Consider the following 13100-nt stretch of genomic DNA (forward strand, 5'->3'; position numbering starts at 1 on the left):
GGATTCGCAGCGTTTCCCGTTCTGCATTGGTGTGAACCCGGGCTAAACACTCCTAAACTCTAGTGCAGAAACCGCTCAAAATTAGAGTTTTTTTTTTTTTTTTTTTTTTTTTTTTTTTTAAACTGCTTTCACACCACCCTATAGAAGAAATACTACTGTGGGATGGCACAGGTGCGCAAAATCACATATATATATATATATATATATATATATATATATACACACACACGTGATTTTGCAGTTCCAGGTAGGGTCCCCTGTCAGCTCCTGCACACTGCTTTGTATGGCTCTGCATAGCAGAGCCATACAAAGCAGTGTGCTTACAGTTAAACAGGAATACAGGAACTAGCAGCTTTGCTGGGTCCAAATGTGATTATCTATAGACGGCCCTGGGCAGTGCTTCATCATGCTTGGAAATATGGGATAGTGCGGTATCTTGCATAGTGTTTGTGGGATAATCTTGGAGAAACTTTGGCTTATTGAATTATTCCCTTAAAATGCCTTTGATTATTTATTTAGGGTAAGAGTATTTACTCTAGCCACATAGAAGTGCTCACAGAGTGTTTTCACAATTTCTCACATATTGGTAATTTATGTATAGATGGTTTTGACCATTGGATAATTGAGGATAATACACCATCTAGCTTTTATTTTATTTTTTGGAGGTATGCGGTGGAAATCGACCATATTTTTGGATCATTACACTGAAGAAAAATTTGGGAAAATTCACTGACACTAAGAGGGTTTTATTATTTAACTTTGGACTTTCAAGGGTGAAAGGGTGACTTTTTAAGTGTCAAAAGATAGGGTATTGATCTTTTGTTATTGATTTTTGTACATCGGTTTATTTGGATACAGATTTTCAATTTGTTTTGAAACACACAGCCCCCATAGTAAAACAGCACACAGTTAACCCTTTGATCACCCCACGTTCCTGCCCAATACCAGTGGCTAAATGGTTAGCACTTCCGCCTGGCAGTACTAGGGTCGTTGGTTCGAATTCCAACCACGGCACCACCTGCCTGGAGTTTGCATGTTCTCCCTGTGCCTGCGTGGGTTTCCTCCGGGTACTCCAAAGACATGCTGGTAGGTGAATTGGATCCTGTCTAAATTGGCCCTAGTATGTGTATGTATGAATGTGAGTTAGGGACCTTAGATTGTACGCCCCTTGAGGGTTAGGGACCGATGTGAATGTACAATATATATGTAAAGCGCTGTGTAAATTGACGGCCTATATAAGTACCTGAAATAAATAATAAATTAGTACTGGTGTCACTTGGGATGTCAGTTACACCAAGTCAGTTCCCCCCAGTGTCAGAAGTCCCGTTATAAGTCGCTGATCGCCACCATTACTGGTATTAAAAAAACAAATTCCAGTAAACCACCATTTGTAGACGTTATAACTTTCTCGTAAGCCAATTAATTTACACGTACTGGGATTTTTTTTTTTTTCGCAAAGACATCGCAGAATATATTTTGGTCTAAAATTATGATGAAATTTGATTTTTTTTTTTTTACTAGACATATTTAATAGCAAAAAGTAAAAAAAATATTTTCAAAATTTGCAGTCTTTTTTTGTTTATAGCGCAAAAAATAAAAACTGCCCAGGCAATCTGCTACCACCGAAAGAAAGCTCTATTTGTGAAAAAAAGACAAAATTTCATTTGGGTGCAGCGTTGCATGACCGCGCAATTGTCAGTTAAAGTAACAGCACTGTTATTGCAAAAAATGGCCTTGTCAGGAAGTGGGGTAAATCCTCTGGAGGGCAAGTGGTTAAAGTCAGTGCGCTTGGAACCTCAAGCACACCCACAAAGCTGTGTTCTCGGGTAAACACCGCCATGGTAGGTGCACCTCACAACACCCAGAAGCCACACGGGCAGCATGCAGGGCTGTGCTCCAAGCCGTCTCTCAGGCCTTTATTTTCCCCTCCATGACTGACCTGTTTCCAGTGGCGGCTCGGAGACTCAGGAATGAGAGAAAAGGCGGCCCAGGCCCTCGAGAAGAACGTGACACCACAGGCCAGCCGCCCCAGTCGGCGTCACTCTCCGCTCAACACGTGGGAGAGCTGTCTGCTCCGCCGCCACCACCTGACTTCCAGTCCTCCCAAACACCAGCGAGCCAGAGAAGGAGGGAAGAGCGCCGTCTATCATGCCGCTAGGCGAGGAGGCCGCCGTTGCCTAGGAGAGGAGTCAGAGGAGGGAGCGGGTGACGCAGTGTATAGAAGGCAGCGCGTTGTGCGGCGCGATCTCACTCAGCCCATGGAAGCTGAGGGCTGCGCGTGCGTGGACAACGTCCCGGCCGGCACCGGCAGCAGTGCACGGAGTAAGGGAGATATGAGCTCGGGGAAGGGTAAGAAGCAGTGGTACCCCGTCCCTCCATCCTTCTCCCTGCCCACCTCCCCATCATACCCCCTCCTCCTCTGCCCGGATACACACCCGCCGCCATTGTTACCGTTTACATCTGTCTCCCTCCTTAACATCTCTCCATTCCCTCTCCAGTGCTGGCAATGCAGGCCCGGAAGAGGAGGCCGAAGGGAAAGAAGGAGAAGGCACGGAAGAAGTGAGTAGTTGTCATTGGGGGAGGGGGGCCTGTCATCTTCTGTCATCATCTGTCAGTCAGTGGGAGCATCAGAGGAACAATTGTTCAACTTTCTCCCCGGGCTCCCCTCTGCTGCCTGGATGAATGGGGGATTGTTTACATTCCTCCAGGAGCAGCATTGTTCATTCCACAGGACAGAGACCCCATCCTCTATACACTCCTTGTCTATAGGAGAGGACGCTGCCTGGTCTGACATGACAAGTGCTCTACATTGTGCACATCTGAATTGAGTGTGAGGGTGACCATACAATATCTGTACAATCACACTTCAATTAACCAAAGCTACAGCGTGTGTATCTATTATACGATTCAGTCATCCTCTGTCCAATCAGTAGATATACAGGAGAATGTACAAGCAGACTGTATGATCAGCTTTAGACCTCCGGCACACGGACATAATAATTACAGGCTAGTTCACACTAGTGCGTTGATCTGCGTTTTTGCGCATCAGTACAGTTTAATGCCTAGACCAGGGTTCCTCCAGAGGCTTCTAGAGCGATTTTCAATTTCTGATGAGTTCCCTCTGACACCGTTGAGCCTTTTAGCTATCTACTGTATAAAGGGGTAATTCTTCCCCGTGACTACACATGTAAGGAGCATTCTGACCATCACACGAATGTATCATGGATTGCAGATATAGTCATTTTTATCAGTGGTCCATGAGACCGTAAAGTTATTTCAAAGGTTCCTCTGTGTTGAAATGGTTGAGAAATGCTGGCATAGACACATCTATAACAATTATTTTTATATATCCTATTCACATTACAACGCTGCGTTGTAATGCAATATGTATGCGGTTTAATTCAATACAACGCATTAAAATGTGTGTAAAACTTTGCCGTTAATTTTGTTCCTTTACAATAACCCTGATCAGCAATCATCTTTGGGGACTTGAAAAGTGAGAAGATGAATGTGTGCAGAGCAGGTGCTTTTTTTAGTTGGCATGTTATAATGTATTGATGACTTTGTAGCTCATTTTTGGGCACTTCGTGAATCCTGGTCCAAAACTTCCCTTTACTTTCATGTTTTAAGTACAATGGATATACCCAGTAGCGTCTTCTGGCTTGCCCCAATCTCCTCATACGCCTCCTCCTCCTCAATATACCTAAAGCATTCACAATGATGAAGGTTGTTGGGCTAGACACTGTGTTTAGCAAAAAAACTCTCCTAAATGCTCTGCAAAAATGAAAATGTATTTACTCACTCCTTCTGTAACCCACAAACAAAGGATGTGATGTCACAGGAAAAACTGCAAAATGCATAGCATGTTAATGCACGCTTTCAACCCAAATCAAAACGCACTACAACACAATTCAGCACGCTTTAAAATGCACATAAAATGAATGGAAATGTACATTTGTTTTCTCCACATTTGACAGCATGTAAACGTGAATTCAGCCTCATTTATGTTTCTACTCAGGATTTTGTTGGCAGACCCTGAGCAAAATGTCCCGTAAAGGCGCATATACATGTGTAAAATTCTTTTTCATCCTCTTCTAGTTGCCAGTGTTACAATATATGTGTGTAAACATGCCTACACGTTATTATTAGTGTACAGGATTTATATATCGCCAACAGTTTGAGCAGCGCTTTACAACATGAAATGTGTATGTGAGTAAATTATTGCACTAAATATAAGGCTACATTCACATAGCCGTAAATATTTTGCTGATCGTTCCTCTAGGAACAATCATTCCTGCATAATTTTTTTTAAAGCGTAAAAATGGTCCTGGTCTAAGTGTATTTCCATGCCACAGACAGAGTTTTTTGGATTCTGTGTTGGATCTGAATGAAGTACATTTTTTTTTTTTTTTTTTCTTTTTTCTAAGTTTCATCTAAAGCTCATCTCACACTACTGCAATGTGATATTAACACAACTTGCAGTGCAAATATGCAGTGTAATTTTGATGTGACTTTTGTTGTGTTTTGATATGGTTTGTATATTCTATGGGATCAAATCACACTGCAAATTGCACCAAAGTAGCAGAGGACTCTATCCTAAATTGCATTGCATCTGCTGTGTGAGCAGGCACCATTGGAAGCAATGTTCTTTCTATTGTCATATGATTCAGTGCAACCCAAGTCACATCTGAAATCCGTGTGTACCAGGTCATAGTGATAATAAACAGATCCAATTGGTCATACCCTGGCTCAAGTAAGATACAAACAGAAAAAAAAAAAACTTCTAGCCTGATACACTTGGCTCAGTTCAGAAAGGGAGGAATAGGAGAGTTAATACTAGTACAAAGCTTGCTGTATCCACATCAGTATATGACATTACATGAACCCTCTCCAATACACTATTACGAAACCAAAGGAGTCATCTATGAACATTAATAGAAGTTAGCAACTAATCTGGAGACGACCCTTTAGTAGGTTGCAGTACATGTTTACATACTTGTGGGAATGTCTTGAATTGAAAATAATGCAGCTGCATTCAGGTTCATAAGGAAAATTATTTTAAATGTGGTTTTCTTTGTTTTGTTTTCTTTTTTACTTCCTTGTGGGTGTGGCTTAAAATTTTCTACTTTTTTTTTTTTTTTTCCAACTGTGTTCTCATTGCTGCTTCACGAATCTTTATTCAGCTATGTACATTGTTTCATAGACAACAATGCAACTGTGCTCAGATAAGTAAAACAATAAGAGGCCTAAAGCGTTGCAAGTGAACCATGCAATATCTGTACGATCAACTTTAGATTTAACAAAGCTATGTAATTTAGGGACCTACCTAAACTATCCATTTATGATCTACTTATTAGTAGATCTAAGCCCACATGCACGCTAGTGTAGCACGTGAACACACAAAATGTGTCACACATACGATTCCATTCATCGTTAATGACACTTCAAACACTCCAAACAAGAGGTGCTCAAAAAAGAGCTTCTTTTACGCATGTAGAGCAACCCATTGAAATGACTCGACTGCCCTACTATGGAAAGCCCACAACGCCCGATGTCATGATACAGTTGTGTGAAGTGGGGATAAAGGAGATTTTATAATCAGATTGTAATGTTTGTGGTGAGCTTTAGATGCTAGTGAGAAGTACACCTGCACTAGAAATGTCTTTATGCCACCTATGTAATGTGATAACCTATAGAGATATGGTAAACAATAGGAATGCTAATCATGTCCTAAATAGCTTACAAGGGCGTGATAGAATTACATGAAAACTGTACTTAATATAATGATGACATTGGAGAACGGTTATGGGATTGTAAGTAAATCATTTAGAAGCATAAAGATCAAAAGACTGTGAGATTTTATATGTATGCTTTTATGCTGTTGCTGGGCTTCTGATGTGTCTTGGCAGTTTTAAGGAGGAAAGTGCTACCTTCAGGTATATCAGTCTATATATATAATATATATATCTCAAGATAGGAGCTCTGTTTAGGCTAGCCATACACGTCTAGATTTCAATTTAACGGTTTTCTCCATCTAAGGCACTGTATTCTGACAGCCAAACCTGCAGCTGTCAGAATACCCAAACACTGCATTTGATAATAGATCCAGTCGCTGTTCGGCTTACAATTTTCCTCTTGGCCCCTTCGATAATAGCTGATTGAAAATCTGAATTTTCAATCCCACCCACCACTAAAATTTTGGTTGGTTCAGTAGGGATCTACCTAAATTCAAGCCATCTATAGCAGGCTTTAGATTAGAGTTGGGGACCACATTTCACAGACGTTACACACTGCAATGCAAATTGTTAAAGCACTGTTTTTTTTTTTTTTTTCTGGGGTGGGGGTTGTTTTTTGCTGAATTTGAGTTGAATGTTACAGATGCTGTTTTTTTTGTGTCTCTTTATTTTTTTTCCTGTTAGTGCTTAACTGACCCGTGTTCCAATGTTAGGTCTATAGGCAGGCTTTTATCTCTGATCCAGCATGCTTAGGTCTGGAAGAAATAGAAACTGACTCGAACTTTTCCATTTTTTTTCTCTGACATAGACAAACGCTGAAGTATTCAGATATAAACTTACCCACGTCTGTTTACATCCGACTGCCCATAGACTTACACAGTATTTCCCAACCGGGGTGCACGGGACCAAGTTTGCTGTGGATCAGTGCCGTGAGTTACCATGGTGCTGATGGACTGGCAGTACACATAGCATCATTCATTGCTATAGTGTTGGTGGCGGCCACCCACATCATGGCAACTCTTTGCGCTGATCCACAGCAGGCAACACGCAGGAAAGGATGTCTGTTTCACCTTCTACCCTCTGCCATACTGCTGTAGCCTAAAGGTAGGGCTCTGATGTGAAGGGGAAACTGTGATCGGGAAAGGGGGGGGGCGGCAGGGGGTTCTGTGATATATAGGGTGACTCTGACGTGATATGAAGAATAGGTGTTGCAGGGGACCTCGGATGTGAAGAGCTGCTTTTGATAGAAAGTTAATTTTGTCAAGGCAGGGCAGTTGTGTGCATTGGGAAACAATGTAGTCTACCAAGATGAACTCTCTTCTTCTTAGGAAGTTGCTTGTTGTAAATACTTCTCTGTGTTCTGGCTTGCTTTCCCGAAACAAGTATGCAGTCTGGAGTCCTGCTTTTTTTTTTTTTTTTTTTTTTTTTGTCTCTGTGCATGTTTCAAGTTAGTGACACAGAGAGAGCATATCTAACATTTTCAAAAGGAAACTTCCAATTCTCACTCTTCAGGTTTTGCTTTGGGGCCCATTCACATTTCTTGATGCATGTAGAATCTATTATTTATTGAAGGTATTTATATGGTTCCAACAATTATTTTCAGCACGTTACAATTCACATCAGTCCCTGCCCTTAAAGAGTTAAAGCGGAGTTCCACTTAAAAGCGGAAGCTCCACTTATTTGCCTCCTCCCTCCAGTGCCTTATTTGGCACCTTTTGTGGGGGAGGGGGCAGGGGATACCTGTCTTTGTCAGGTACCCGCTCCCACTTCTGGCTCAGTTTGCGGCGGCGAAGTGAGCCGTACGTTTGGCCCCCTCCTCCCTCCCGCAGTCTCCTGGGAACTTTCACAGGTTGCAGGAGACTGCCGTGCCAATTAGGAGGTGCAGCACGACTCGCGTAGGCGCAGTGGGCACCAGGCTGAGAAGCTGCAAGTTGTCACAGCCTGATGCCCACGGTTGAAATACCTGCCCCGTGGCAGAGAGAAGGGACCACGTGGGTGAGAACATCGCTGGACTCGGGACAGGTAAGTGTGTGTTTATTAAATATCAACAGATACAGTTTTTGTAGCTGCTGACTTTTAATAAACACTAAAATGGCTGGAACTCTGCTTTAACAATTTAAGTTTCCTATCCCACATGCATACATATACAAGGGGCAATGTGGACAGGATCGGTTAACTTACAAACTCCCAAGTCTGAGAGAAACCCAAAAGGGAGAATTTGTAAGCTCCAATCATAATAACATAACTGGGATTTGAATTGGGGTCCCGAGTGCTGCAAGGCAGAAGAGCTAACCACTAAGCCACTGTGCTAGGAGTGGACCTATTCATTTCCTGTAGTTCCTTAACAAGTGTCGATTCACTAAAAACCATGTGACCCAAGGAAATCCAGCATGGCATATGTTTTTCAGATGTGTGCATCAAGGGTCACCTGCGTTGTTTACTGTGTGGATGTGCACATCATGGGGGGGGGGGGGGTTGTTGTTAAAAACGAAGCACCCCCAAAACACATACTTCATAAATGTGTCGATGTGCATTACTGCATACACATAGACATGAACTGGCCTAAATGCTGTCTAGTAATGCATGTGATCAGAGCCAAATAATGCACCATAACATCAGAACATTTTCTCTCTTGCCCAGGTTACTACCCACTTACTAACATAGAACCGTGCAAACAAATCTATTCAGCGTATTCTGTTTTAACTTATTTGGTCAGGGTAGCAAATACCTGTCATTATTATGTCAGCCTTGTCTTTCCTCTGACAGTTGAGACACCTTAATTTGACAGCCATAGTAGTGTGATTCTATGGATTTGTTCCTTTGATATCCTAATTACTTCTATTGGAATGTCTTTAAAGTTACTAAATTGAACCAGTCCTTCACCTTGGCTGGGTACTGAGTCACAGGATCATTTTCCAGTTTGGCAACACACGTAATAACACACTACAATTACCCTTGTAGTCAGGCTGCAATGTTTATACTGGTTGTTTGGAAATTGCATGACAGGCTTTTGTTAGCTCAGAACTGAGGAGGTTATTCTTTGCTGTATATCAGACAAGGCTATATTTATAAAGCACTGAATGTGACTTTCAATACACATGCAATGCAGTCATAACTTTCTGATGCATTTGGTTCAAATTCTAGTGGTTGATTCACCTGAATGTGTTTATTGAAAGTCACATTCATTTTTAAATATGCCCAAATGTATTTTCATATCTTTTTCTTTACAGCACACTTTTCTTCAGAACCTCGGGAAGACTTTTATGCTTACAAAATGAATACCCAGACTACATTAACACACTTTGCAATGTTTGGGGGTTTTTTGATTTAGAGCGCATCTAATCCCATAAACAAACATATATTCTTATGCAGTTTACCAGTCCTTTAGTTAGTGGTGGCTGCATTTATTTATTTATTTTTTTTCCACTCCAGGCTGTTCTCCTGATTAGAACTGCAAACCTCTCTCCACTCTCCATCTCCAAGACTGGTTGTTTTGTAGTTCACAAAGATTGCTGGTAAAGCTGATTTACTTTCGGATTTAAAAATATCTTAAAGCAAAAATGTATTCTATTGCATCTTACCAATTAAGATGTGGTGTCTGCATTTGTTTTCTTTTTTAAGCTTTGTTTCTTTATTTTCACCTGGTGATCCAGCCAGTAAGTCTGTTTTTTAACAGAACAAGCTCTCATACAGATGTAGTAGGAGTGTTTGATATAAACCATTTACCACTGACAGGAGTTTTTATTCATCATATTTTATTTATATCAGTTTTTATTTATTTGTAAAACCTTTATCCCAAAAGAAAAACAAATCTGTTGCTCTAACTGCCTATAAACTGTGAGCTGAAGTTTGTCTTCAATTTATTAGATCTGTTAGTACATCTAAAACTCCCCTCACTGAGTGCTGCTGTCCAAAGGTGTCTCTGTGCTCCTTCATCCAAAGTGGAAGCACTCTAACACAGGAGGTGTGTTACTGGCCAAGTCACCAGTTGGAAACAAAGGGAAAAAAAGCCTAAAAAAATTAATGCAACTGTGACATGGGGTAGTTAGTTCTCATGGTAGATGTGTTATTCTAGTGAGTCCACAGTGGACAGGAACAATTTTTAAGGGCTTGGTAGCCCACTTTTATTTAAAAGAAAGCAAAAGTTCACAAACAAATGATTTCTCACACAAGGGATCTTCTCCAACTTCAAAAGAAATCCATACACTGGAAAATGCCAAGCCACCTGGCTCATAAGCTCATTCAGCTTCAGTTGCAATACCTCTCCTGGATAGTTGGCTCTCTATCTTTTTAGACACCATGCCCTGCTGTAAGGCCCACCTCTGGCCCATGGATGGGGGTTCTCCTGACACCTTGATAGGAACTGACCTGACTCTTGGAACTGAGACCTCTGTCTTTTGGCCTTTGGCTGGGTCCTCTGTCCCCTCGATGAGACCTTCCGTCTCCCCCACTGTGAGCAGTCTCCAACTTGGAGCTCTGAGGTATTCTCAAACCTGAGTACATAAGGACACCTCACTCCGGGGTACTCCAGATAGCAGGTGTCTAGCAAAACCCAGACACAGGATTGAATGTTTCAATCCAGAGATGCAGAATCCAGAGAAAGCCAAACCTGCAGCTTTCTCTGCCTAGAAATATTAGTCTGGAATGTCGCATTCACCCTAAAAGCAAATTCTGTGTCACGTTTTCCTATCTTCTCACAAAACACAACATCTAAAGATTGGTAAGCTGCAATATATTACATTTTGGTTTTGGGTATACTACTTATTTAAGTTCAGTGCATAGAAAGTTACAGTGGTTGTAAACTTCAGACATGAAATATGAACAAAGCATATCCCTCTTTGGTGAATCACTTGACAAGTTTTCCTGACACCAAGAGAAACATGGTGACAAAGGAGGAACACCCACCAAATTAACAGTCTCAGTTAATTTCCTGTGTTCTGTGTGAAGTGTGCTTACAGTGAAGTACTAACCCACAGCCCCTAATAAAACAGCACAGTTTACCCTTTGATCGCCCCACATGTTAACCACTTCCTGCCCAGTGCCATTAATACAGTGTCAGTGCTTTTTGTTAGCACTGATCACTGTATTGGTGTCACTGGGGATGTCAGTGACACCAAGTCAGTTACCCCCAGTGTCAGAAAGCCCGCCGCAGTCCTGCTATAAGTCGCTGATCGCTGCCATTACTAGCAAAAATAAAAAAGAATCCCAGTGTATATATACTGCCATTTGTAAGCGCTATTACTTTCACGTAAACCAATTAATTTACACATATTAGGTTTTTGTTGTTGTTTTTTTCATAACAGACGTAGCAGAATACAGTTTGACCTAAATTTATTAAAAATGTTTATTTTTTTAATTTTTTTTTTTACTTGACATGCTTAATAGCAAAAAGTAAAAAATATTATTTTTTTCCTCACAATTGTCAGTCTTTTTTGTTTATAGCACAAAAAATAAAAATTGCACAGGCAATCAAATACCACTGAAAGCTCAATTCATGCAAAAAAAATGACATAAATTTCATTTGGGTGCACAGTTGCATGACCGCGCAATTGTCAGTTAAAATAACGCAGCGCCGTAACGCAAAAAATGGCCTGGTCAGGAAGGGGGGCGGGTGGTAAAGCCTCTGGAGGGCAAGTGGTTACAAATTCAGCACTTTGGATGTAGGGAAGAGAAGACTGCAGATAGACGGGTACAGCTTTTGTAAGAGGATTTGTTTTATCTCTGTGCATCACCTGAGGCCAGTCAATGCTCTGGGTATATGTTCACAACCACTTTACCACTGCCTTTCTTTCACAATCATACAACTAATGCAGCAACAAGTTCTATGGACTGTTAAGCTACAATATATTTTATTTTTGTTTCTGGGTTTAGGTAAACTTCAATTCTATCAGTTTGCATGGTACTGTGTTTATATCCTTTGGTTTACAGGTGCTTATTGGGCCATTTGCTTGGAAGTGGACATGCCCAGTTCCTCTGGTGTGCTAGGGTATTAAAGGGCATTACTTATATAATTTAAGGCTACCACTGAGTGCTGGAGGCTGCTATCATCTTACCTAAAGGACCAGAGCTAGTTCTCTTATAGACATGTCATTGTGTGTGGCATTCAGCAGGTGTGTACAGTTCTGAGACCCTCCTAGTGCTGGGATTTGGTTGATGGCAATTTCCACATGTAGATAAGAGCCTTGCTTGATACAGCTGAAATGATCTGACAGGTTCCCTTTAATACCTCTCAAGCGGGAACTCTTTTATAGTGCGTTGTTAAGCCATGGATGGTTTTAATTTAATGTCTGCAAGCAAAAGAAATACTTGTACTGATTACTGTGCATCTGTGCAGGTTTTGCATAGATCAGTATAGGCACGCATTACTTTCTGCGTGTGCAGCATGGCGTGATTATGATGCAGAATTTGCCATAAATCCTTTTTTTGACCTATATAGACATGTTAAAGTAGAACTCCAGTATAACAGAAGATCAAATTAGCCAGCTTCAGTAAATAAAGTGTTCATGTGATATTTCATAACAAGCAGATGCTTGAATATTTTGCGTATCTATTGTAAAATCTGAATTCTTTCAAGTGCATTTTCTAATGTAATCTCATTTGTGAGGTCAGTTTTGTCTGTGTTTTAGTGTGTTTAAAGCAATTTCAAGTAAATGGCGGTATATGTATTAGAATTAAGTAAACATAATTAGTCAAAATTAGAATTATGTAAACGTTATTAGTAAAAAAAAAAAAGAAATGCAGCAGCAACGAAGTTACTAGAAATTGTAAACATGTTTTTGTTTTTCATTGCGGTGTTTGGCAGTCATTGGGTCACCAAGTTTTTATAGGTGTAGGTGCATTTATGTGATTTATTAGACAATGAAGATTAGGACATGTAAGAGACTGTCATGATGTATATACTGTACATCTCTGAGGGTGGATATCAGAATGCACATTTCATGTCTGAGCCATATTCTTAACTCACTAGTACTACCAGAGGTTCTCAGATTTTAATGATGGGGTCATAGATTAGCTTTTGTGAGATTAAGTACAGTTGAAAATGTGTATTTAACGCAGTTTATATGTTTAAAAGGACCAGAATTTTGGTTATTTCATAAAAAAAACCTTTATATTTTAATGCATTCGTTGCCAAAGGTCACTGAAACCTAGAAGCATCTCTCTCTATCTATATGTAAGCTCCAAGGAGCAGGGCCCTCCTAACCCTCTTGTATTGAACTGTATTGTTGCTGTATTGTGTCCCGTTATATTGTAAAGCGCTGAGCAAACTGTTGGCGCTATATAAATCCTGTATAATAATATTAATATATATTATACACACACACCCCAGCCACTTTATTAGGTACACCTTGCTAGTACCAGGTTGGA

At 40.7% G+C, this 13100-nt stretch overlaps 2 protein-coding genes across 10 annotated transcripts in view; one reads left to right on the plus strand and one right to left on the minus strand.

Annotated features, from left to right (window-relative positions):
* Nucleotides 1-2187, minus strand: part of PUS7 (pseudouridine synthase 7) — an 86937-nt gene extending 84750 nt beyond the window's left edge. Inside the window, exon 1 of one of the 2 annotated variants that reach the window (XM_089685413.1) lies at nucleotides 1940-2187. The gene's annotated coding sequence lies outside the window, so the exon portion shown is untranslated. The remainder of the gene's footprint in view (nucleotides 1-1939) is intronic. The other variant, XM_089685423.1, reaches the window with a different exon arrangement.
* SRPK2 (SRSF protein kinase 2) overlaps nucleotides 2133-13100 on the plus strand; it is a 259384-nt gene continuing 248416 nt past the window's right edge. For 3 of the 8 annotated variants that reach the window (XM_089685382.1, XM_089685390.1, XM_089685405.1), the window contains exons 1-2: nucleotides 2133-2349; nucleotides 2499-2559. In XM_089685382.1, coding sequence (XP_089541508.1) covers nucleotides 2259-2349; nucleotides 2499-2559 — 152 coding nt within the window. In that variant the 5' untranslated portion in view covers nucleotides 2133-2258. The remainder of the gene's footprint in view (nucleotides 2350-2498; nucleotides 2560-13100) is intronic. The other 5 variants (XM_089685347.1, XM_089685368.1, XM_089685355.1 and 2 more) reach the window with 2 other exon arrangements.

The sequence above is a fragment of the Staurois parvus genome, unplaced genomic scaffold (genome assembly GCF_062004578.1).
Source record: "Staurois parvus isolate SC_StPar_1 unplaced genomic scaffold, SC_StPar_1.0 ptg000019l, whole genome shotgun sequence".
Classification (NCBI taxonomy): domain Eukaryota; kingdom Metazoa; phylum Chordata; class Amphibia; order Anura; family Ranidae; genus Staurois; species Staurois parvus.